Source organism: Apis mellifera, linkage group LG5, assembly GCF_003254395.2.
Source record: "Apis mellifera strain DH4 linkage group LG5, Amel_HAv3.1, whole genome shotgun sequence".
NCBI lineage: Eukaryota > Metazoa > Arthropoda > Insecta > Hymenoptera > Apidae > Apis > Apis mellifera.
Genome location: NC_037642.1, coordinates 7,110,725 through 7,136,258, shown reverse-complemented (window position 1 = coordinate 7,136,258; position 25,534 = coordinate 7,110,725). Strand labels below are relative to the sequence as shown.

The 25,534-nt window shown below is 29.7% G+C and overlaps 3 protein-coding genes across 10 annotated transcripts in view; 1 reads left to right on the top strand and 2 right to left on the bottom strand.

Moving 5' to 3' along the window:
• Nucleotides 1-2,794, top strand: part of LOC413171 (myosin-I heavy chain) — a 37,959-nt gene extending 35,165 nt beyond the window's left edge. For 2 of the 3 annotated variants that reach the window (XM_006564187.3, XM_396622.7), the window contains one exon: nt 94-2,794. In XM_006564187.3, the coding sequence (XP_006564250.2) occupies nt 94-306 (213 nt within the window). In that variant the 3' untranslated portion in view covers nt 307-2,794. The remainder of the gene's footprint in view (nt 1-93) is intronic. The other variant, XR_409911.3, reaches the window with a different exon arrangement.
• A 12,498-nt stretch (nt 2,795-15,292) lies between these two features.
• LOC724607 (calcium-independent protein kinase C) lies at nt 15,293-21,412 on the bottom strand. 6 transcript variants are annotated; one of them, XM_026441024.1, is made up of 9 exons: nt 20,159-21,412; nt 19,403-19,463; nt 19,105-19,327; nt 18,240-18,271; nt 17,544-17,614; nt 17,314-17,455; nt 16,635-17,198; nt 15,937-16,532; nt 15,293-15,794 (listed from the first exon to the last, which is right to left on the bottom strand). In XM_026441024.1, the coding sequence occupies exons 1-9, from the start codon at nt 20,486-20,488 to the stop codon at nt 15,630-15,632; spliced, it is 2,184 nt and encodes a 727-aa protein (XP_026296809.1). In that variant the 5' UTR covers nt 20,489-21,412; the 3' UTR covers nt 15,293-15,629. The 6 variants fall into 6 exon arrangements, with proteins under 6 accessions (XP_026296809.1, XP_026296810.1, XP_026296808.1 ...); XM_026441025.1 differs by having other exon boundaries at nt 19,105-19,315; XM_026441023.1 differs by having other exon boundaries at nt 19,105-19,339; nt 20,159-21,411.
• Nucleotides 21,413-21,966: 554 nt separating this feature from the next.
• Nucleotides 21,967-25,534, bottom strand: part of LOC724563 — a 28,342-nt gene continuing 24,774 nt past the window's right edge. Inside the window, exons 6-9 of the mRNA XM_001120452.5 lie at nt 25,255-25,523; nt 23,355-25,136; nt 22,746-23,203; nt 21,967-22,609 (exon numbers count right to left, since the gene is read on the bottom strand). Coding sequence (XP_001120452.2) covers nt 22,451-22,609; nt 22,746-23,203; nt 23,355-25,136; nt 25,255-25,523 — 2,668 coding nt within the window. The 3' untranslated portion in view covers nt 21,967-22,450. The remainder of the gene's footprint in view (nt 22,610-22,745; nt 23,204-23,354; nt 25,137-25,254; nt 25,524-25,534) is intronic.

The following is a 25,534-nucleotide window of genomic DNA, read 5'->3' as shown; positions in this document are numbered from 1 at the left end:
TTTTTCAGAATTTATACTATAATTTTATATTATTACAATATTTTAATTATATATATTTGTTATTTGTATTTTTACTATCATTACTACTTGTAGGCACATCAAATTGCGAATCTAATTCGCGAATATATGGATGTCCTTCAATCACCACCGGAAATACCAAAAAGAGAATCGGCGATAGCTCAACAAATTACTCAACAACCGATTCAACAACCGACAAATCTTCCGGCTGCTACCGGTAGTCGTAAATCTCGACCTGCTTCGGTATTACACAGAGGTGCTCCAGTGATACAATCACAAGCTAGTTAAAAGATTAGATAACTTATTAGATATAATACTTCTCCTCAACCTCATACTTTATTCGTTACCTCGTTAAGGTAAATTTCTCTTTTTATCTTATATTTATAATAACTATATCTAACATACATTTAATTTAATGATAATCATAATTTTAATTAATTTTAACTTATACTACTTATTTTATTTATGTTAAATTTTTTTATATACTTTTGATATTTTTGTGTTAAGTTAAATTTTTTATAAAACATAATAATTGTAGAATAATTTCAGTATCAGGTTGCAGTGAGAAAGTATCTCTGTAATTAATATTTTATTGGCAAGGCCTATCAGGCAAGGCGATCAGGTCTCATCGCAATGAGACGGGTACTAGCCTAGAAATACTTTTTTCTTCCAGTATTTATTCAATTAGCTTAGAGCTCAAGAGACGTCGAAAGGAAAATATAGCTACTGCCATTAAAATAATAGATTAGCAAATGGATTGACAAATAACTGCCATTTTACGATTTTAAAAAAACTATTACGAAAAGCTGTCGGAGACTTCTATTTCTATTTTATCCGTCATTGTCGTTGTCTTTTTTACGAGCGATTGTCAATGTTTTTTATAAAGTTTTTTGCAGGATATACAATCACGAAGGACAATTATTAAATCAATCTTTAAACACTAATCCAATATAATAATATCAATACTTTTGGCATATCATTTTTTTGTATCGTTCGATGAAGGGTGATTATAAAATTTTTGATATCATTTTACTCGAATGATATCAAAAACGACCAATTAATTAATTTTCAATTTTGTCTTTTTTATTAATCACTCCATTCAACGATACAATTATATAATATAATAATACAGAATCTTTGTGATTCTGTCTGATATTGCAGTCGGCGTTTCAAAATTTCAAGTGTTAACTTTACGCAAAATTTATAATACGATTATATATATTATATTTAGACACAATATTTCACGTAAAATTTTACTCAACGTATAGTAAAAAAAATATAATATAAAAATATATAAAAATAACATTTTGGAAGAAGATAGCAAAAGCAAATTTCTTAAACTCGTATTTTATCGAATATATTTGAAAATGAAAGTTGAATGATAATCTATGCTTTTTTTAATAGACAATCTTTTCGTGCTATCATCCTTTTTCTCGTAAAATTTATAATTATGTGAATGGTGAAAACAAGTAGTTCAATTAAAAAAAAAAAAAAAAAAGAAACTATCGTTTATGTGAAAATTTAATGAAAACTCATAATTCCGACACGATCGCATTGATCGAAAAAATTGCCACGAAATTGCGTCCAAAAAACTTTCTTTCTTTAATCGTACTTTTCGCTCGATATTTTTGGTGTGTAAATATCAAACAAACAAACAAAAAAAAAAATGTTTAAACTTAAAACAATAATATTAGGTTCCAATTAAAATTCTCCAGTGTTCAGTGATTAGATTTCCATATAAATTAGATTTAAAGCTTACTTATATACAGAAATGACAATTATCTAATTGTAATTTAACTCTTTCAAATATCAATCTTTCATAATGTAGCATGAAATTCGTAAAAAAATTGAAGCTCTTTCAAATCTTTACACTGTTTACTTAATGTAGAAATGTCATTAGTTTTTTTTTTTTTTGCTAATATTACAATTTTAATGAAATTCTTCGATAATGTAATTTACGAAATCCAATATTAAAAAATATTATAAGAAAGAAACACTTTTTAGAAGTACAGTCAGGAAAGGATTAATATAAGATTACACAGGAAATTTTTTCTAAGAATTTTTTCTCGAACACTGGAGTTGATAAAAAAAAAAAAATTCTGAGTTTATTCGGACCAAGATTTCGTCCCGAAAACTCGAACCATTTTCAGATCCTTATTTATGCAAAAATATTAAAAAAAATTGTTTAATAACATATAATTATGCAAAAAAAAACGGAACTATATTCCTTACAGTAAATACTTTATCTAAAAATTGATGATAAAATATTGCAATTGGATTTTATGTCTCGTAAAATATTTGAAAAACGTTATAAAATGCGTATTTAAGGATCGATCATATAAATCATGGAGATTCGAGAATTCGTTGCGACGAAACGAAATGTTAATGTATCCTCTATGATCTGTATTTATTCCAATTTCCTTTCCGGGAGTTTGGCTAAGATTCTACGAATGCAGAGACAGACTGTGATCCGCTTTGGGTGTCCTTAGTCTTCGAGAGCTGTTTAATGAGTGAGATTTCGAGTTAACTAATTGAAAAACAGAAAAAAAAAAAAAAAAAAAAAAAAAAATAAGAAAAAGAATAGAAAAAAGGTGAGCACGTGTGCATGTGTGTGAGAGAAAGAGAGAGCAGAACATGTTTTGCGTGAACATAAGAAAAAAAGATGATTTTGCGATGCATGCATGATATTTAAGAGGAAAAAAAGAAAGAGGGAGAGAAATACGCGATCCCTTGTATGTGTAGCTTAAATAAAATAAATTATTGGTTGATGATGTTATATTGAAATATTTAAAAATGATCGACACTGTATATACGTATATATAATAATATAGGACACGCATAGATGATACGCACACCGTGAATTACACACTCAATTACACACACACACGACACGACAGACTGTTGTAAACTCGGAAATACACGTACAAAAAGAAAGATGGGAAGAGTTACACGCCTATATGTGTGTGTATGAGTGATGAGAATATACATAATATTATATAAATATAAATATGAACATAAATATAAATATATAAATATATAAATATATAAATATATATATATATATAGATTATTAATATACTCGAGCTATGTATAAGGATAAAATAAAAAAGCGAAGCTTTAATATTGCAAGTAACAAGAATTTATTTATTCAATTATAATTGTTATTTGATACACGCTACATAAGTACATTTAATACGTAATTGTTATGAACTTATCAAAAGTCAAGATATTATAAATAAAATAAATATGATCGTATTAACATTTATACAAATTTAATTGGCATTGAAAATATAAATTACATTGATTGAAAATTAAATCTAATAAATTTTAAACGTTTCAATATATTTTTATTAATATGTATAACTTGATTAAAACTATCATTTTTTATGTATATATACATTTTTTATTCATTATTTTGTATACAATAATCAGACAAGTAACAGTACTTATTTCGGTTCACATAATTGCTCGTGTATTTGCGATTAAATTTTTTTGTTAATATTTTAACACATTAGATATATTTGCATTCAATTAATTGTGGTGTTTTTGATTTCTAATTAAGATAACGAGGCAAATACACAAGCAATCGTACGTACATAAATGTTCTTTTTATATATGATAAAATAAATTGTTTTTAAAAATAAATAAAATAAAAATTAAAAAACTGGAAAAATGATATAAACAAACATAAATCGTTGCATTTGATAGCGTTCTCATATTTGTACGCGTTATTTTCGGTCATTCAGTTTGTTTATTAAAAATGCGTTTTTCTTTAGGTTTCTTTCCCACGTTTTTAAGTTTACAAAACGTTCTTTTTAATAAATCAATTTTCATAAAATTTAACGAAAATTGATAGTCAAGAAATTTTATTATTCAAACACATATTTCTAGATAGATACGTGTGAAAGTGGCCTGAAGTTGATTAGAATTTTTGCGCTTTACATTGTCTTTATCTTTACCAATAGATTAAAAATGAAATTTTAAAAATTTATAATGCATATAAAAAATCTGTGCGTTCTTTTCTCAGAATTTTGTATAATGAATGCCATATGAAAATAGTTTTACATGAAACAAAGATTTGTTCAATGAATAATGACATTAAAATTATCGGTATAATTATTTCGTTTTTTACAAAAATTTGATATCAAAATGGATCTATTTTGGCTAAGACAAAGTCAATGTTATAGCAATGTAAGATTATATTTTATTACCATTTTTTTATTATTAGTATTATTTTTTTTATAATGTTTCTTTGGCACCTGTAACAAAAATGCTGGATAAATGAATGAAAATACACTTTCAGAAATAAATTTTTCTTACATAAATAAAATGCAATGTCCATTAGACTAAATTAATGACAAAAATGAAATTATTACTATATATTATAAAATATATAATTTGATTTCAATTATTTTTTAATTAAACGAAAGTCTCTAAACGAATAGTTTTTTTTTTTAAATTTTTTAACGTTTTATTTTAATTCATTTTTGTCATTAAAATTGTAGCATGAATCATCGATTCCATAGGAATATAGGCGTTTCAATGCTAACGTTAAAAAATACACAGATACGATGATCAACAGGATTTACAATTCTTATTTTTCCATTTTTTGTCACCTTTGTTTCATAAATCGTTCATTCACTCTTTCAAACTAATATTCAACACGTGCACACAACAGAGTTATATACGAAATTTTTTAATCGCATTCGTTTCCCTAGTTCTCCCAATTGTATTTTAAAAATACTTTCTTCTTGTCAAAACAAAAATTCTTTCTTGCATAGCTTAACAATGAATTTAAAATATATTTTGCATTAAATTATTTGGATACATTTCATTATGTGCTCACAATATCAAACAGGTGCTGCAATAATTAAAATTACTTTATAATGAAAAAGAAAAATAAATATTTCTTTTTTTTTTTTACATAGTTTTTAATCCTTTGTACTCGATCACAAAAAATTTTTCTAATATGTTACGTAATAAAATATCAATTGATTAACTGATCTTGAAATATCGATTATGTAGGTTAGAAAAATATTACAAGAAGAAAGATTTATCGATTAATAAATTGATCACATCTTTTACTCGTTATCACTGATAAGTTTAGTTTGTTAAAAAAAAATATTAATAAAAAAATAATAAATGATATAATTTTAATGATTCTGTATCACTTTTATCACAAACGTAGTCTTAGATCAATATTTTTGGAAATATTGTTCGAGGGCAAAATATTTCCAATCATTGTCAAAGATCGAAAGCCAGTAATCGAGTAGTCACGATAATCGACTTTGCGATAATCGATTTTACTGGAATAGTAGCAGGTTGGCATCGACCTCGAGAATAATCGCACTGTTCGAGCAATGTCGAACGTATACATCGTTAAAACTTGCAAATTTTTTATTATTGGCACGTTTTTTATTAATATATATATATAAAAAAAATTGCAAAAAAACTCATAAAAAATCAAATAATTATTATTGAACAGATTATATCGTAATTTATTTTTTCTGTTTATTACTTCAACTAATCGTTTTAAAATCATTAAAAAATAAACATTCGATCGATCGTTTCAAAATTATTTTTTATATTTCAATAATTCGATTTGATTACGTAACATACATTGAAAGAAACATCGAGTGCAAAGGATTTTTTGCTTATTATACTATATAGCCTCGTATAGGACTCACTGTTTGTCACAAAACACCGAAAGCGTTTTTCATACAACATTGCTCTCGTTACACTCTCGTCTCATTTTTTGAGAACGAGTAGATGTTTGTCAACGGGACTGGTAATGTATTTCCGATTTCATTTGCACGAAATTAACAACTTAATTAATTTTAATGACACACACTTGGTTGCGTTCAGTTCTTTGCATGCATCTTGCGTGTATGTAATATTATTTATGGTATATCTATTTTAACATCCCTCAGTATCCCGTTGAAATATTTTAATAATATATCGGAATACACGATTATTTAAATGCCGGTCAGTAAATGTGTTCTCTACAAAAAAAAGTGCTTGCGAGATTCATCTGGGAATGCTTCAATAATGCTAAAATAAAAATCAAAAAATCGAGGGAAGTAGCACTCGTGCAAACGTAAGTAAAATACATTCACAATCGTTTAAATTTATAATACATATACATAACGAATCATAGCTACGGAGTATAACGCTCGATGAATTTCTAGGTCGAATTGAGAATTGATCGAAGAAATTAATCGATATACAAGAAAAATTTTATACTAACGAGTATATTAATCTTTTTTTTTTTTTATAGGAATAAATTTAATGATTATACGTATATAATATTAATGATGATATCGATAAGACAATCGATTATAAATTAAATAGCTATCACGGTAATACAATCGAAATCGAGCTTACTTGATACGCTAATCGGCAGTAGTAATTTTTGCACATGAAATCACCACTCCCCAAGCAACAAGTAACAAGTAGCTTATAGTGAAATCGATGTATATTACCGAGTTAAGTAAAATTATTTTCTAATAACTATTCGTTAATCAATATAAATTTTTCTATTTTCTTCCATTTCGATTTCTAATCTTCTTAACACAATATCTCGATTCAAACTATCAAAACATCGACAAATATATATATATATATTAATATTCAGCACCAGATAATAACACTTCCGTAAATCACTATTAAAACTACTATTAACGATATATATATATATAAATATAATCGAGAAATAAATAATATTCATTTATAACGTTCGCTAATATATAGCTCTTTCTGCGTACGAGCAGGGAAGTTCTTTTTTACAATCTTTCAAACAACCGGATGTGTATATCTAACTTGCCAAGCAATTTCTCACTCCGCCATTTGATTCTTCTCTATTGTTCTTCGCGTAAGAAACGAGTAACAAACAATTTAATAAATATATTAATAAAGATATATAAACATGAAACAATTATCAAACACAACTGCTAATAGACTTACAATTACAAAGAATTATTAACATAAAAAATTATCTATCAAAAATAATTAATAAAAAAAAAACTTATAAATTATATACAATTTCAATTTTAATAAAGATAATATACAATTCTGAATAAACTTAACCAATAATTTAATTATATGTTTTCAAAACGCTATTTAATGAATTCCCTACTCGTATGCTTCTCTATCACATTTATAAATTAGACTTCAGACTTCTCAGCTCGGCAACAATCATTGGTGTATCTTCAACATGGAAATAGGCTTAAATCGGATATAGAATTAGCATGATCAACAACGCAATAAATCTCATTAGAAAGAAACTACTACGACTGGACATGTAGAACTTCGATCCTCGACGAGTCATTATCGTTTTTCGTGAATTATATAATTTATTTTTTCATGCTTGCATATTTGATCAGATTCATCGATCTAATCAACGTAACAATTTTTGGCATTTTTTGAAACATTGATATTATTACTGATAATTAAAATTTAATTTTAAACGATTCCACTTTTAAAAAATAATATTTCTTTTATCGTGAAAATCAATATATCTTTTCATCATCGTGATAAATGTAGAATGTGGTTGAATGTTTATAATATCGATTGTAACAAGAATAACATGTGTTATTATTTCAGAAAGTGTCAATTGCAACGTTTTAATTAGACTTTCTATTCTTAATAACATTACTGTAAAACGTAACTTTTAAGGATTTGCAATATGTATATTCCGGATTTCTATAAATTCTAACAAGAAAAAATTTACAGACAATAACTGATATATAATTCTTTTTGTGCGAGAAGTATAACACACGAAATAATGTTTTTTGTTAGCCTATACGAGGTAATCGATCCTCTCGATTAATTTAACACGCGTAAAACGTCCGACGAACGACCAGTTTGGGGTGCATATAAAAAAATAAATGTTTGTTCCCTAATTGTACATTCAAACAGCTTGTTGTGTGTATCGTATTACTGGACGTTGGTCTACCATTTTTTCTGCAGTTGTGCGCATGTCTTTGAAATTAATTAAAATAAAAAGTACAAAGTTCAATTTGTTGAATTGCTAAGGGAGAAATATTTCACTCTTTCATTTTTCAGTGAGGTATACATTCATGAAAGCATGAACATTGTACGAAAAGAAACGGTGTCTTCTTTCATCTATATATATATATATATATATTTTTTTTTTATTCCTTAAATTCCTCTATTTAATTCAAATAATTACTATTTTTATAAAAGTTTGCTATCAAACAAAAAAATTATTTATTTTTTTTTTTTGAAAATTATACACGATAGATAGGCGCTTTAAAACCGTTCCTTCTCGTACACTATTGTTGCAATCGTGTGATACATCACTATATGCACATATACAATACATTTTATCATGTCGTGTGCGCATGTGTACCATTATATATGCGCGCATCAAACAATATATTTCGAAAAAAGATGAGATATCGAAGAGAAAGAAAAAAAATTCTGATCATAAGTATAAAGGAAGAGAGAGAGAGAGAGAAAGAGAGAAGAATCTTGTGAAAAGGAAGCGATTCAGACAACGAAAGGACACACGTAGAGAGCTTTCGTAAATTTTACAATCGATAACGACAATGATAACATATAGTATATATATATATATATATGTATATATACATATATATATATATATATATAAAAGTATGCACGCTATGAAAATTCAAAGGTACATTTTTAAATACAATACAAATATAATACATGATCGCCACTCCTTCGCGCATCGAAATTCTCGATCCTGTCATATTTATCTCGTTTCTTTCTTGTTTTAATATTATTTTTTTTTCCTCTCTTCTTTTTGCTTTTCAATCATACGGACGGCTACTTTCAGCGGAAGATAAAACTCTCTCGATTATGCGATTTACGATTTTAATAAAACAGGTGGAAAATTAATTTCCAGCCCTCGGCTGACTTCTCGTTCATTTGTGAAAGCGGACTTTCTTGTGCTTGTGTGAGTTTAACGAGTTCATTTAAAAAACAGGCTTTCACAATGTCCAATATCTTTTTTTTTTTTTTTTTCATTCTTCTCTTCGTATAAACTGAAATACATATATATATATTTGAATGAATATTTCGAAAAAAATATCCCATTTATCGTATCTCAATAATGATATAATAATAATAATAATAAATTAAAATTTTGTCGAAGCGTTAGAATTCGATCGAAGCGTTAATTAATTGTCGATGATTTACTCAAATTATACGCACCAGCTGTTCACTGGTCTGTTGTCTCTTTAATACAATCAGAGAACTTTTTTTTTTTCTCTCAGATCAATTTTTATCCTGTGTATATATATATATACACACACACACACACCTAAATTATGTCCGCACGATTTTACAGTTCTATTATTAATAATAGTATTATTATTATTATTACAAAGTTATATCAGATATGATGATTGCTTAACACACACGAAGAAGGAGCCGGTGATTGATCGCGAGTTTTTCAAAAGGCTTTCTCGAAGCATCTTGTTATCATTTCCTTTAGAATATCTTTACAACATCTGTGAAACAGGTAATATTTAGTTACGATATTATAGAATTTATGATTCGGGGGGGGGGGGGGGCCCTCTTACCGCAAACGAACTAATTGCAATTAGTGAAATATTAAAGTTACGCAAGTTAACAACAGTTCTAATAATTGTTATATTACACGGTAACGATAGTTTGGTAAAAAAGAAACCAATTTCTACAAGTGAATTTTTATAAATTACCAGCTGATTGTCCTGATAAATATATATTGTACATATTGTACATGTAATATTATAAAAATTGTGTTTTGTACAAACAGAAACTTACAACTTGTCACTTATATAATTCACTAATATTTATTAGTTGACAAATTGTCGGGCAAGAGGGCCGTAGTATCATCTGTCTTTCTGGAATTTCCATTTCTTTTTTTATTCATTTTGTTCTTTTTTTTTTTTTTTTGTACAATTCCCGATACCTTTCAGACCCAGGATAAAATCCATATTCATTCGTTTTCAGCGACATTGGTCCCTTTTATTTTCTTTCGTTTTCTTTTTATATATATGTGTATATATATATGTATCTTTTTTTTTTTTTTTTCCTTCCTCGATTATGGGAAGATCGTGTCGTCATTGCAGTATGCATTCTGCATTCCCGTGAACGGAAAAGCAAACCAAGATCGTTGAAACGGAAAGAAAAATGACGGATTTTAACATAGGTCTGAAAAAAAAAACATAAATGATATAACGTACTCCTAATATGACATTTCATATTTATATATATAATATGTATATATATATTTATAAATATATTACATTTCTATCTTTCATATATATATATATATATATGTATATATGTATATATGTATATATGTATACATACATATATAATTTTTATAAATTATATTCTAGAAAGGAAAGGTACCACGATCGATAGTCACGTGTGACTCTACTTAGAGCACTATATTGCAACAATATTTTAATTCTCTTTTATCATCTTAATTTATGTAATATATAATATATAATATATATATATTTATATATATATTTATATATTTATAACTTTATATACCACTTCATTTCCTATTTACGTACATTAACTTGACACGTCAAAAAAAAAAAAAATACGCGGCTTTTTACCTCCTGGTTGGCTATAATCTCGCGTATCCACCGATAAACTAACATCTTCCCTCGTTTTTTTTTTAACGAACGCGTCACGCATCCGTTACAAACATTCGAATTCGTTAAAACGAACGGATCCGTTAAAAAATGAAACGAGTAAAATATTTCATCGATGACGCATAATATTTTTCTCTTTTTCGCTTATTAGAATTACTCCTTGCTACTCCATTTAACACGATTGACTAGCGATTACAAAAATCTCACGACAAAAATTGTTTATAGGCTTAGAGGATTAACGCTTGATAAGAGTACTATCGTCTGCCATAGGTTTATTTCTAACATGCTACGATATTTTTTTTTTTTTTTTTTTTTACTAAATATATATTTATTTTCTGTATTTTTCACTTCATTCCCTTTTTTTTTTTTTTTTGTTCTTTTTATATAATCTGATTTTTTGCTTGCTTTATTTCTCTTTCCTTTTTTTTTTTCAATTAAATTGATTTTCAAATGTTACATTGCTTATATGCTTTTGTCACGGAAATGACAATAGATCGATGACGATAGTTCTTTTCAAGAATTAAAAAAATTGATACTGACAGAAATTAATCTTAATAATTATATATATCCGTTAAATATATAATATAATTTCACGCATAAAAATATTCTTTTTTTTTTTGTTGTGAAAAACAATTTTTTTTACCTCATGATATAAAATAAATTTTGTAAAATATAATAATTAGAAAAATTTATGAAGAAACATAAAAATCAGAAATATATAAAATCTAGAAAATAAATAGAAAAGAGTTGTTTAAATTCAATCGCTATAAATATAAAAATGTACAATTAAAATGTAATAACGAAAAAGTTCCGATAAAAAAATCTGTAAAATATTAATGTTTAATGAGAAACTAAAAAAATATATATATATATATGCTATATACTTTTGTTAATTAACTAGCAATCTTAACATTTAGCTAATAACGTGGCTTGGCCGCATATGATACTTCAAGAATACTTGTACGAAATTAAAACATAAATACTGTGAAACAATTAACATTATAATAAACGAAATGTCACTTATCTCTTTTAAAGAAAAAAACATACAATATATAACTTAAAAATAAAAAAAAAATTTACCTCATTTTTGTCAACTCGATGATCGTGATAACAATGTATATAATGTAAACAGTTACACTTTTATAATTTTTTTCTTTCAAATATATTCTTTTCTTTCACAATTTAAACTTTAATTATTCGATAAGTCTTTCAATGAATATTATTTTTCATTTAATTTCGACGGATCGAAGTTCGCAACATTTTTAACCGAATTAATACATTAACCACCAATGGCTTCTTTTCTATACAATCGCAAAATCGAAAGAAACCTTTGGATAATCGATTAACCTCGTTCAACGTATCGATGTGTTTAGGACGGCAATCGTTACATTTTCTCTCTGATTCACGCCATTTTCAACGACCATCGAGAATTAATTTTTGTGACAAAAACAAGATATGTGTATAAATCAAAAGAAATATATCGCGATATGATACATTGTGCATAAAAATTTTTGATGCACCAGATATAAGACTAAAAAAGAAATTTGTCTTACTACGCCTAGTGACGATAAAGTATTCTTTTTTTTTTTTGTTTTCTTTTTTTAAATTTACGGATAATTGTTACGCGGTAACTCTAGACGATAGGTACATGATATAGCAATAATTTCCTGTTTGAATAACGCACGAAACCGTCTTTTTTTTTTTAAGCGTAGGCCGGACTAACTCGTCTCTCTTTAATTTAAACATAACCTCTTTCGTAGCTCGATATATAGAGCCAGAGTCCTTTTCTTAAATTCTCATTCTGACTAGATTTACAATAAGTGCACGAATGCAGATGAATCAAATGCCGATCCTTGTCAATTGAACAGTCTTTTTGAGATTATATTAAACATACATACTTTTTTTAACAATAACAAAAATTATCGAATTTTTTTTGAACTCGATACGCGTTTAATATTAAATAATTAAATTCTATATGATGTACCAATAAATAAATAATGAATTTAGTTTTTACAAAATCAATTGCTATAGACAAGGATATGGCACTTAAAACTTAACATGGAGAACATTATCGATTCATCGGTCAATACATCGATAGGATACTATGTATGTTCACTGGTCAGTAATTATTGCTATGCAAGCAAAAGCTGTAAAAAGATACGATCAGCTACATTTACATGCGAACGATCATTATTTCGCGTTAATGATCGAAAGTATGACACTGCTTTCATAAAAGTGGCGTCATTTATAAGTATATGTTCTTATAATAAATTAATTCTTCTTGTACTTCGATCTTCATCTCGTACATTGTTAATTTCTAAGCTCATGTAACAAATACACGAGATGTGTCGTGGCTTTGTCCATACTTCGATTTTATAGTGCTGCAATTTGTACTTTGAGTTCTGCACAAAATCAAAGCACATAAAGAGCAGCACATGATTTAGAGGTATTCTACCAATGAATTTTCTTTAAAATGAATCTAATATCTACGGAGGACATAAAAATGTACGAGTATGACACAACAATGATCACGACATTAAATAACGCGTTTTTAGTCGCACCAATAAGCCACTCGAATACAATCTGGGGCTGAATGTTTGTCATCTAGTGGCTAATTGGGAAACAGTACGCTAAAATATTTTTTCTTTTTTTTTGTTTTACTTTGTATTACTGCATGATTTCGTTGCAGTTTCTTTTTTTTTCAGTTTATAATGACTAAAACGTATTATCAACTAATTATTATACTATCAATACTATTTACCAATTAAATTTTCTCTTTAACACTATTAACGATGATTGAAGTTTATACCAAAGATTATATCGGATCGGATATGAGATCGTGATTTATTCACAATCTTATCTCGTAATTCAAGATTTACAAGATTTTATTTTATTTTAAGAAAAATCTGAATAAAATCTTTGATATACACTCAATGGCACGAAATGGTGGACTACGTGCTCAAATATTAGAGTATTTTTATTCTTCTCTTGTAATTTTTTAAAACTTGTTTTTCTTCTATTTGGAATTAATTTATTCTTATTAGCCATTAAGGCATAACTCAATTCAACATAATCTCCATTGGTTTTTTTTTTCTCACGCATTATAACGTTCTTATGGTGCGGATAAGGCTCGACTATTTTATCACTTAACACTAAGGAGCTTTCAGCTTTTTTTCTAATTTAAGTACATGAGTTGATGCTTCAAGCTTTTAAAGACACCTAACTAGAGACAACACGTACTTATGAAGATTTCGGAAAGTGCATCGATATCGCTAGGTGGACTTTTTTTTTTTATAATTCTCTTAATTCGCTTAGCGGTAACTTCACGCGTTTAACACGCATATATATTTCTTGTATATTGTAAACTATACTTTTGTCAAAGTCTGTATTTTATTAAGACTCGACATATATAGCAATATCAGAGAATTTTATGCGATCATCGCTTTTGTCTATTCTCTTCCTTATAGCGAGACTTGTCTTGTCCACTGGAATTTAGGCGTATGTTAAAATAAGTTAAATTTATAATGTGTAAATATATGTATGTATCATTTTATGTTAACTTTGACAGAAACCACCTGTGGAATCTGTCGCGTCTGTGATAGTTTAAAATTCTATATTAAGTATGAAACTTCATGACCACCTGGTCAGATCGTATCCTGCTCGATCTTCACCACGTGAGCATGATTATTGTTGTTGTTATTATTATTATTATTATTATTTTGTTATATTTAAATCCTTCTATCGAAGAAGCGCTGCGAGATGCTCCTCTGAGTAAAGCTCGACGAAAAGTTTAGATTGTTCGAAGATGCAAAATCTCATTCGAACATAACTTCTCGATTTTCTATAGTTATTCTATATGATACTACATATGCATAGGTTTTACACAGACTCGACATTTATAATTACACCTGCTGCTGGTGTTACTTAAAATTTAAGCCCAGCTTATGTTTCAGTCTTGATCACTAGTGATTTGATACACTACGCTAAGACCTAAAACTCGACTTATTTTTTAAGCAATAATCAGAATAATTCGATTATCGTATTATTTTTTGTATTTTTTTGTAGTAAATAAAAAATGATTTTCGTAAATTATAATAAAAATTAAATCTGTAAGTACAAAAGCGCTAAAAAATGCGTAATAAGTGCCAAATCTTTATAATATAATTAAGCAATTTCTAAATAAAAGAAAAAATTCTATATCTTGATGAAAATTTAAATAAAAGATTAATATACTATTATATTTTTCTTATCTTGTAGACTTGTTTTCTGTGCAAATATTTTTTCTTTAATGATATAAAATATTGCATTAAAACATATTCTTTAAACTTAATACTTTGAGAGGAAACGAAATATACGGTTAAGTTATTAAAAAATTTTCATTGAATCAAATTTTTCATCAAGAATATTATTAATAGAAAAAATGATAGATTGCCCAGCAATCTTTATTATCATATCATTGAAAATGACTTTCTTTGCTCATTTTTGTACTAATTTTCTTAACCGATAATTTATTTTTCTTTTTATTATTGTAAATTAAATTTTTCATTTACGTTTCCTCTCGATCACATTCGTCCTTGTTTTAAATAAACAAAGGATATCAATTTTGCCAAGACATTTGAATCCAAATGTACTTTTTTTTTTTTTTTTTTTTTTTGCCAAATTGAGGCTATATTTTTTTGTTCTGATCAATTTCTTTGCAAAAACTGTTATTTTTTGGACATAAAATGGACTTTAAAGTTTCTAGTTGATTTCAATTTCTTGTCAATCTCCACCATTATTTTTATAGCTTGAATGTTGCTTTCAATAACTCGTAAAATCATCTCTCATAAGAATAAAATACAAAGGAGACCTCGAGCAGCTTCGAATTGCCGATGTTCAGCTTTGCTTTATTGCTCGTCAATTTTTCAAGCAAAAAGCGTTTAAGATAATATTAACATTGAATCCATTTCATTCACTTATTCTTACTTCTTATTGTGTTCCAAACCTAGCCGGATTGAAGTCTTTATTGACGAAAGAGAAGCCTTGGAATTCTTCTTGATTTATATAACTTAATTCGTCCGGATCTTCTGGTGTCAACACTGGATCTTCTTTTGTAAATTCTGTATCGAAATTCATAACATCTTTTTTGCTTTTCTGAAAAGTTACATAATGATAAGTGGTTTCTAATTAAAAAATAAATGAATGGAATATATATATATATATATATATATATATATATATATGTAAAATATAATACAAAAATATAATATAATATAATAATATAATACAAACTTACAGTTTTTGGTCTAATTGGCGGTTTCACTTTACGCGCTTCAAGTGCTTCCCAATCTATTTCTTGAAAAAATGGATGAATTTTTATAGCATTCTCACCACCATTAGCTGCAACACAACCTAATCTTTTAGCTGGATTTTTCGTCATAAATCCTTTTAAGATAGAAACAGCTTCTTTTGAAATCCAAATAGGATAGAGCACATCATCTCGTAAAATGGATTCAAATAAATCATCTTCATTATCAGCTTCGAAAGGTGGTTGACCAGCCATCATTTCGTACATTAAAACACCAAGTGCCCACCAATCAACACTTGCACCATATTGCAATTCTTGGAGAATTTCAGGTGCAATATAATCAGGAGTACCACAAAATGTTGTTGTGGTTGTTTTTCCTTCAATAATACCCTCTTTGCACATTCCAAAATCTGCTAATTTACAATGACCATCTTGGTCGAGTATTATATTATCTAATTTAAGATCTCGATAAATAATATAATGCTTGTGAAGGAATTGCAATGCAAGTGTAACTTCTGCTGCATAGAAACGTGCTCTTGCTTCATCAAATTTCCGTGCTCTCTGAATATGAAACATCAAATCGCCTAAAAAAAAAATTTTTTAATTAAACAATAATTGATATTGTTATTAATTAAACAATGATTGATATTTAAAATTTTTTTATTATTTCAATTTTGAATTCTTACCTCCATTTACATATTCCATAACAAAAAATAATCGATCATTTGTTTGGAAACAACTATGAATAGCTGTAAGGAAAGGATGTTTTGCTGCCAATGTTAAAATCCTTTTTTCTGTCATTGTACAATCTACATCGTCGTCTTGTATAATTACATCTTTTCTTAAAATTTTTACAGCATAAACTTCATCAGGATTAGTTTTTCGTTCCACTAACATCACTTTTCCGAAACTACCTTTACCAAGAACCTTGATGAAATTAAAATCTTCTATACCAAATTTTCTAACTTCATTCTCACTAGCAGGTACAGCATTTTCAGTAGCAACAGGTGTTTCTTCAGTTTTTTGAATTGATTGTGAATTATCTGTTGGTAATGTGTCTGTAACTGTTACTGCGGTAGGTGTTTGACCAGACTGACAAGTTGTTATTCTATAATTAATCTTTGGAGTTTTTATTTGTTTATCTGGTGATATATTCATTGTACTCAAAATTTCAGCCATAGCTTTAGTATTAATACCACAGTTATTTGCTACGTTTTTCTGACATCTCTTGTGAACATTCATATTACAAGCTATATAAGCAAATATCAGATTCAAATATTAGTAGTATATCTATATATATATATATATATATATATATATATATATATATATATATATAATAAATTTGATTTATCAGATATTTACCTTCGCATTGTAAACCTTGTCTAAATAAACCATACAAGAGTGAGCCACAATGGTCACAAAACGTAAATCTCTTGTAATTGTGAACAACAAAACGGTGTGGCATATCTATACTGAAACGTGGACTTTCTGTATCTTGACTTGACTGAAATTCAATATTATTGAATCAATCAATTTAATTTTTTAATGATAAATAAGTTCAATTACAAAAATATATAATAAATTATATTTACCTCATCTCTCATGCCTGGGCATTTTGTAATAACCAACTTGTGACATCTTTTGTGAACTACACATGTGCAGACTGAAACATAATAAAATCTAATTGAATGTTTATATTTTTTAGTACAGATGACTTTCAGCATAGCATGATCCAAGCTGGGGTCATCTGTAAGCTGTCATCTGTAAGCTGCATGCGTGATTAGACGCACTGATTTGAAATGACAAGCATAAATAAAATTTGATGGATGTTGTGATAGTCTTGCCATAGGAACAGTATAAGCTTGAACATTGAAGACAGAATATAAATTCTAAGGATGCGATAAAATGAAACCATTAGAACCTCCTGATGATTTGTTACATTTTATTTAAAAACATGCAATGAAATATTTCCCCACTTATAACTATGTTAAATCAGAGCTAATATAATTTGCAAGAACTTGATTGATGTGTTATGAACACTATTTTATTTTCCAAATTTCATTAAAGAAAGCATAGCATCAGATATTGAGCCATGGGCCAAATTAAACATTGAAAATTTGAAAATTTTTAAACTGAATTATGAATTTTTAATTATTCTAAATGATTTGATTTTTTATAAAGAACTAAGTACACATACACACACCTAGATAAACATATGTTCACACAAAGGTAGAGCAAGCAAATATATAATTATAATATTTGTTAATAACGTGTATGTGTCTTCTCACCTTGACACTGATAGCCCTGCTTGCCCAAGCCCCTGAAATACAACAGACAAAACACATCACATCATCTCCTTATATACCCTCATAAAACACATACGTATGCTTTCTTGGGCCTTAAACCATAATTAAACATTTATACTAATTTTTTAAAATTAATTAGAAAGAACATTAAATTTGTATTTCTGTCTTAGATGTTTTTAGTTTCTTAAAAATAATTTAATATTATATTATAAAATTTCTATTCATAAACATAAAAATATCAATTCATAAGAAATTTTACCAAACAGTAGTTATAGTATATGCTTGCAAAACCAATGCATGCAACTTATTATTTAATTGAATGATTTATTTCAATAAAATATATAAGATATTAAATGATTGTTATTATAAAAAGAAAAAGAATGGAATGTTTTAAAGCTTGAAAGTTAAAATATTTAGAATATTTGTTAAATTTCCATTTCCTTATTCCAAATATTATATATTGATATTATTTTTTAAACTAAATTCAAATTATAAAAAAAAAAGAATATTTTAGATAATATTTTAAGAAGTATTTTTAAATGTTATATAGTGCTATAGTATATTCTATAAAATCAAAAACCCAGACATGCAAATTTTAACACTTTTAAAATTATCCAAAATACTAAAATCCCATATTAATCTGGTGTGCATAAATTTATTAGGCTTTAACGTAAATTACCTGAAATTAATATAAATGAAATATATAAAATATACACACCAAATTAAATATATAATACTTCATATTATGAAATGATTATTAGTAAATGTTCTGAATTAGTGTTAGAGTATGCTTGTGAATTAAATTCTAGAAGCAATATTATCAATATATTTTTGTTAAAATACATACCATATGAATTCACGGCAGTGAGAACAGAAAGTTGGTTGCCTCAGGAATGTAGCCATAAATTTGTGACCATTTGCTTGATGAACCTTACGTCGCATGGCACCTCTTCGATGCCGAATGAAACCCTGCCTTTCTTTGAATTCCCTTCTAGGAATTAGTTCTTTCCTAGATGTGATGCTGCCACCATCTCTGCCTCCGATTCCTTCTCCATCACCTGTACCACAGCCTGTTTGTTGATCTAAAATTTTATTATGAAAATATATCCTACATATAATATTTTTAAGTATTACCCATGCCTTACCTTGATCATTCCATATTAAATCAATCTTGACTCTTAATTTTCCTTGAGGTTCAAGGTCAACCTAAAATAAATTTTATATGATAATTTATGATAATTAAGTTTATTATTTGGAAACATTGAGTAATAAAAAAATGTTCATATTAATATTATGCTGTTCATATCACATTAATTCAAATCTGATTTTATATAATATTATTATATAAATATATATATTATACAAATATATATTATAAATAAAATATGTTTTTAATTAAACTCTAATAAATTATATTTTTTCAATAATAGTAAAGTTAAAATCAGTTAAATATATTACATTTTTATATTCTGTACTCATTTGCAACATTTTGAAGACACTAAATATTGAATATTAGTTATCACGTATTTTAGATCTAAGAAATATTTATCATCTATCTTTCTTTGCCTTGGTTTCTGTTGACATAATCTTATCAGACTACTTTGAATTGTTCTATAATGTCATAAAAAATTATATATATATATAGATTACATGTTGCTTTTCTACATATATATCTACTATATATATATCAATAATAAACATTATAATATCAATATAATTAATATGAACTGATTAATTATAAATAAACAGAAATTAGGAATTGAAATATAGAAATATACATGTATAAATATAAAAATTAAAATAAGAAATAATTTATAATATTTTGTAACTCTAGTGAGGAATTTAATAAACATAATGTATTAATATATATAAAAACTAGAATAATTGCGTTCAAAACCAACCCAAAGATCTGCAGTCTTGTCATTCCTGCTGACAAGTTCCTCGAAAGGAATACTACAATTTGCGACGAAATAATCTGGCGGTAATGCCGCATCGTGGAAGACAGTGAGTCCGAGGTTCACCGCATCCTGAACTTCATGGGTGAAACACTCGTTCCATACTGGATCGAAGGTTTTTGGTTTAGTGGATGAACGATCAAGATGATTTTCATCGACATCCAATTGAACGTAAGGATCAAGTATAGGTTCATCTTGCCAAAACTTGCGTTGCTTGTCCGTCGCCCTTAGTCCAACTGCCTCGCATATTTCAATTTTCACTGTCCCCGTGAACATCGCGAATTAAATACACCACACAATATTATTAAGAAAAAGAGGACAGTGGACGGACGAGACAGTCGACGGGCTGTCACGCCTGTCGACAAACTGACACTTCGAATTGTGCGATCAGGTTATCCAAAATCGAGTCAATTACCCGAGTTAAGTAGATCACCGAACCACTGTTGTGATTAACGATGAGTTAACGGTAAGAAAAGATCGCAGAAAGATTCGATATATGTACTGTATCAAAATCTCTGAAATAATTTCACAAATATATTCCCGCGATAAATACGGTCTTCCGTAGATATGTGTGGCGCACCGCTTCAAATATTCCGTCCAACGAGCCTTTGACTATCTTTCCTTTCCCTCTCACTCGCACGCACACTCTCTTCACTATTTCTCTTTCTCCTTCTTTCTTTCTTTCTTTATCTTGCTTCCAAATTTCTTCCCCTTCTCTTTCTCCTCCTCCCTTTCCCTTTCCCTTTCCCTTCGTCACCGCCACCAGCACCGTACAGTTATAAACACTCGGATCTCTTCACGTTCACACATAACAGCCACAGAAACAGATGCAGAATTGGCGATGGCAGCAACAGGAGTTTGTCAAAACCGAGACATAAAGGAGGTAGATGCAGGATTAGCAAACGACAGACAATGCTGTTTATTGCAAGACGCCCCGTTCGCGAGTGCAAAGTCTGTCCTTGTATTTCCGATCTCTTGAGAGCCATTAAGCTCCTCTTCTTTTCTTGAATCTTATTCTTCGTATTTTTCCTTTTCGTACACTGAACGGTTCTGAACACAATTTGCACCATAAAATTTTGTATCACAATTTATGAAAAAAATGATTTATCACGGATAAGCAATCATTTACCGTCCCTGGACAGCCCCACCGACCCGAACCGCTCGATTGGTCACTCCGCGCTTCGTCTAAAGGGAGACTCGATCTCGGCCTCGAATACCTTTCGGAATATTTCGTGCGTTTCCGTCGAAAGCTCAGGCTGCGTTTTCACCCGCACAGTCTGAACCGTTTATGAACTACATTCGATTCATTATAGATTCTTTGGTATTTTTTTATATAAATATTGTATGTGTTGCGTAAATGAAAATAGATGAATATATTTTTTGTTTATAAATTACATTATTTACTAATATTCTAAGATTAAATTGCACGAGTTTGTGGAACAAGTAGAAATATCAGAATGATGCGTAGCCATCTGATTGGCGGATGTCTGGCTAAGAAAAGCGCGCTTCTACTTACAGACTCCAGTGTTTATCGAAAGATTCAAAACTATTTAAAAATCATATTCTTTTAATCAAAATTTATCGATCAAAAAAAAAGTCGCTTACTTTTTATTATCATAGAATATTATCAAAATAAAATTAAAGAATCATTTCATATATTTATATATTAAGTTAGAAAGTGGAGATTTAGGAATATAAATTTTTGATTGGGCTGGCTATATGTTGTAACGATTTAAATATATTAATAACACTGATGAATAAAGGAATTTCCGATCTTTATTGAGCTATATAAATAAACGAACACACAATATGAGTCTAATATTTACACCCATGATATACATTTAACGCAACGATATCCCTGCGTTTCTTCTTCAGGCTAGGACATTTTTGCGTTAGTAACTCTGATACGTTCGAGACGAAACAGAGATCCGCGAGAAAATTAAATTGTTCTAAATAAGAACTATTGTTCCTCGACAGCAGACCGAATCTCTTTCTTTTTTAGTTCCTTTATAAAAATCGCAGTTACATGTTATATCCTATATCGTGGATCAATTATGTAATATCCACAATGAAGGAAGTATCAATCTATTCGGTCGACCATCGATTCTAACAATTGTGCATCTTGTATTTAAAGAATAAATATTTCATCGAAATATGAAAAGAATTACGTAGATGTAACTTCGATTATGACTATATTCGCGGATAACAATGACCTACGCATTTAATTCTTAATCTGTTCTATGTGCCGACGACCACATCCGATGTACTCTCTTGCACTTCGGTAATATCCTTCTTCTTCTCTTCCTGTTCTATACTCGATATTACATATACAGGTTGCTGGTATGCAAGAAAATGTTGATCTGCGGCTAATGTTTTAGATGGATCTTTCATTTTTATCTGAAATAAACAATTATTTCTCATTAGTTTTATTAATTTTTTATTAATTTAATATAAAATTTTATTTATTTTAGAAATAGTAAAAAAATAAAAAATAAAATAATAAGTTTATATTTAATTAAACTTTAGAATATACCTTTTTACGGTATAACATTAATAAAATGAGCAAACTGCTAATTATAAAAGCACTTCCTGCTGCTAAGACAAGAGTGGCTGTTTGATAAACAGGTGTTTCTACTTCCGTGAGAATTTCTCGTTGTTCCAATGCTACAATTCTACTTTGCATGGCCATTGGGGGTGATCTATGTGTAAAACGAGAAGTAGTCGCATCCGCATATGATCCCAACATAGAGAGCTTCTGTATTCTGGTTAATTCTTCCAAATGAAATGCCACATCTACTTTATTTGGACCTATTACTTCGAAACTTAGTATAGCTGAGTCTTGATTGATTTCCACCCGTACATCGTTTTTTATTCTGGCGCCTAGATCACGAAGAAGATCCTCCGTTTGTCTGATAAGTGTTGTTTCATCATCGGCAAGAAATCGACCAGGGAAACGTAAAGTAATTTCGACAGCTTCTACTGGAGTTGGCACTATGTTTAGAAAAATATATATATATATATAAAATATATATTTTTATTGAATTATTATTACTAGAATTACCACATATTATTTTATATTGAATTGTTTAGATTAAAAAAATAATAAATCAATACAAAAGATAAAAAAGATATCATATCTTACAGCAAATATTCGTTCCTTTCAGGAAAGGCTCCGATCCTATGAGTTGATTACCCGCTTCGTCAACACACCAACATGTATCGCCAGCACATTGCATTGGCTCAAACCTACCCTGACGATCGCAAATTGCAGGGACGTGACCTTTATCCTTCATCGCCTGACATCTCGTACCCAATACTTTCCCAATTTGCTTCTCGTCGGTTTCCAAGTTAATTAGAGCATTCTCCATGAACGCCTGAATTTCACGGTCGATTTCTTGAATTATCGGCCCCCTACCTCCTCGTCTCGCTTGCCTAAAGTTACACTTCGGTTCAGGTGCTCTAGTAAGCGAACCTTTCATTGGCTGACCCTTTCCGTTGACACACCAGCAAACACCGACATGTTCTAAACATTGTACAGGCTCCCACATACCGTTCTCCGAATCACATCTGGGTAAAAATGTCGGTTGCTTTAATCTTTGAGATGTTTTCAAATTCTTCTCTCTAAGTCGTTCGCATTGTGACAACACAGGGCATACAGTGTCACATACCAAACGGCTGGAGAAATCATTATGACCAAGAGTGCATTCAGTTTTTATCCTGCATTCGTTACGTTCAGGATCAAAATACCATCTTTCGGTCTCATTCAGACCCATTCCTAGATTACACGATACTTTTCGCGGTGGTTCGAAACAAACCTCGCGAGGTTTTGGACAGCATACAGCGTATTCGTCCAAAGGAGACAGTTCACACTTGTGCGTGGATGGGCAGTGTTGACCGTGTGGCCCACAAATTGCCGGGGAACCATTTTGATCTAACAGAGGAGATCCATTGGGACATGGATTATCCTTTTTCGGTAAACAGACTGGTACAGGGGGACATGGCGGTACGCTACAAGCTACTTCAACCATCCTACAAGCTTCATTTTCACCCCGACAAGTCACACTTTTGCAGGGGTCTCGACAAGAACACGTTGGACAACCGCTGTCGGGATCCAATTCGTATCCATCTGAACAATCCAATTTGCAATCAATCTCCGGACATCTGAGCGGCGTGTTACACTTGGGTACTATTCCCTCGAGAACACGAGTACCTGCCGCCTCTCTACCCTTCTTGTCGACGCACCAGCACATCCCATTATGGCATTGAACTGGTTCAAATGCTCCGTTCGTGTCACATCTGGGAATGTAAATTCTTCTGGCCGGCTCCCCGGATTCTCTGGCCGCGTGTTCCGCCACTGCACGTGCATGTTGACAAGCGGTGGCCATCACAGGAGCTACGCATTGTGTTCCACAACCCGTAGAACAACACTTTTCCGTGGCTGAACATTCTTGATCATTGCTACATTGTAGCTCGCAGCTTGACGAACTTGGTACTAGATACGGACATTGGCCCGGTTTGGTAGCCAGACAGGCTGGAACAGCTGGACAGTGTTGTCCTAATCCGCAATTAACATCGACTATCGTGCAAGTTTCGTGTGGACTGCACGAGACGTCTTTGCATGGATCGTGACAACGACATTGTTCGCAACCTGTCGCATCCACCTCGAAACCGTAAGGACATGCCAAGTCACAGGACAGAGATCCGCACAACTTGAGAAGATCTTTTATCTCTTTGCAATCGCTGCTACGGTTCACGCTGCTTTTTAGGACAACGCCGCGATCATTCACGCAGGAACAAGTACCGTTGTGGCATTGCAAAGGCTTGTAACTGCCATCTTTTTCGCATTGAGGCGGTGGAATTGCTAGAGACATATCTTCTCTCGTTCCTTCCATACGTTCGTTGAATTCCCTCAAGTATTCACACACTGAAATAATTTAATAACGTTACTTTCTTTCATTCCAATCTAGTTGGGAAGATCATTTTTTCTGGTCCCTCTAATATTAAACTCTTTTTTTTTTGTTTTGTTTTAAAGAACATCTTACTAGTTTGCGTTTTTGTTGAATTTGCTGACGTCATGCAACATACTGATTGCCCAGCTTCCGGTACAACGATGCATTTGTAGCCTTGGGGACATGTGTCATTCTTAGAACAAGTTACTGCGTTCCGTTCATCATCGATTAAAGGAGTTCCATAAACGCAAGGACTTTGGTAAGCTTTCTTCGGTTTACACTCCGGTCTGGTCGGGCAGAGAAAATCCGGACATCCGTCTTCACGATGCAAAACGCATTGTTCACCTATTGGACATGGGAAACTAAAAAAAAA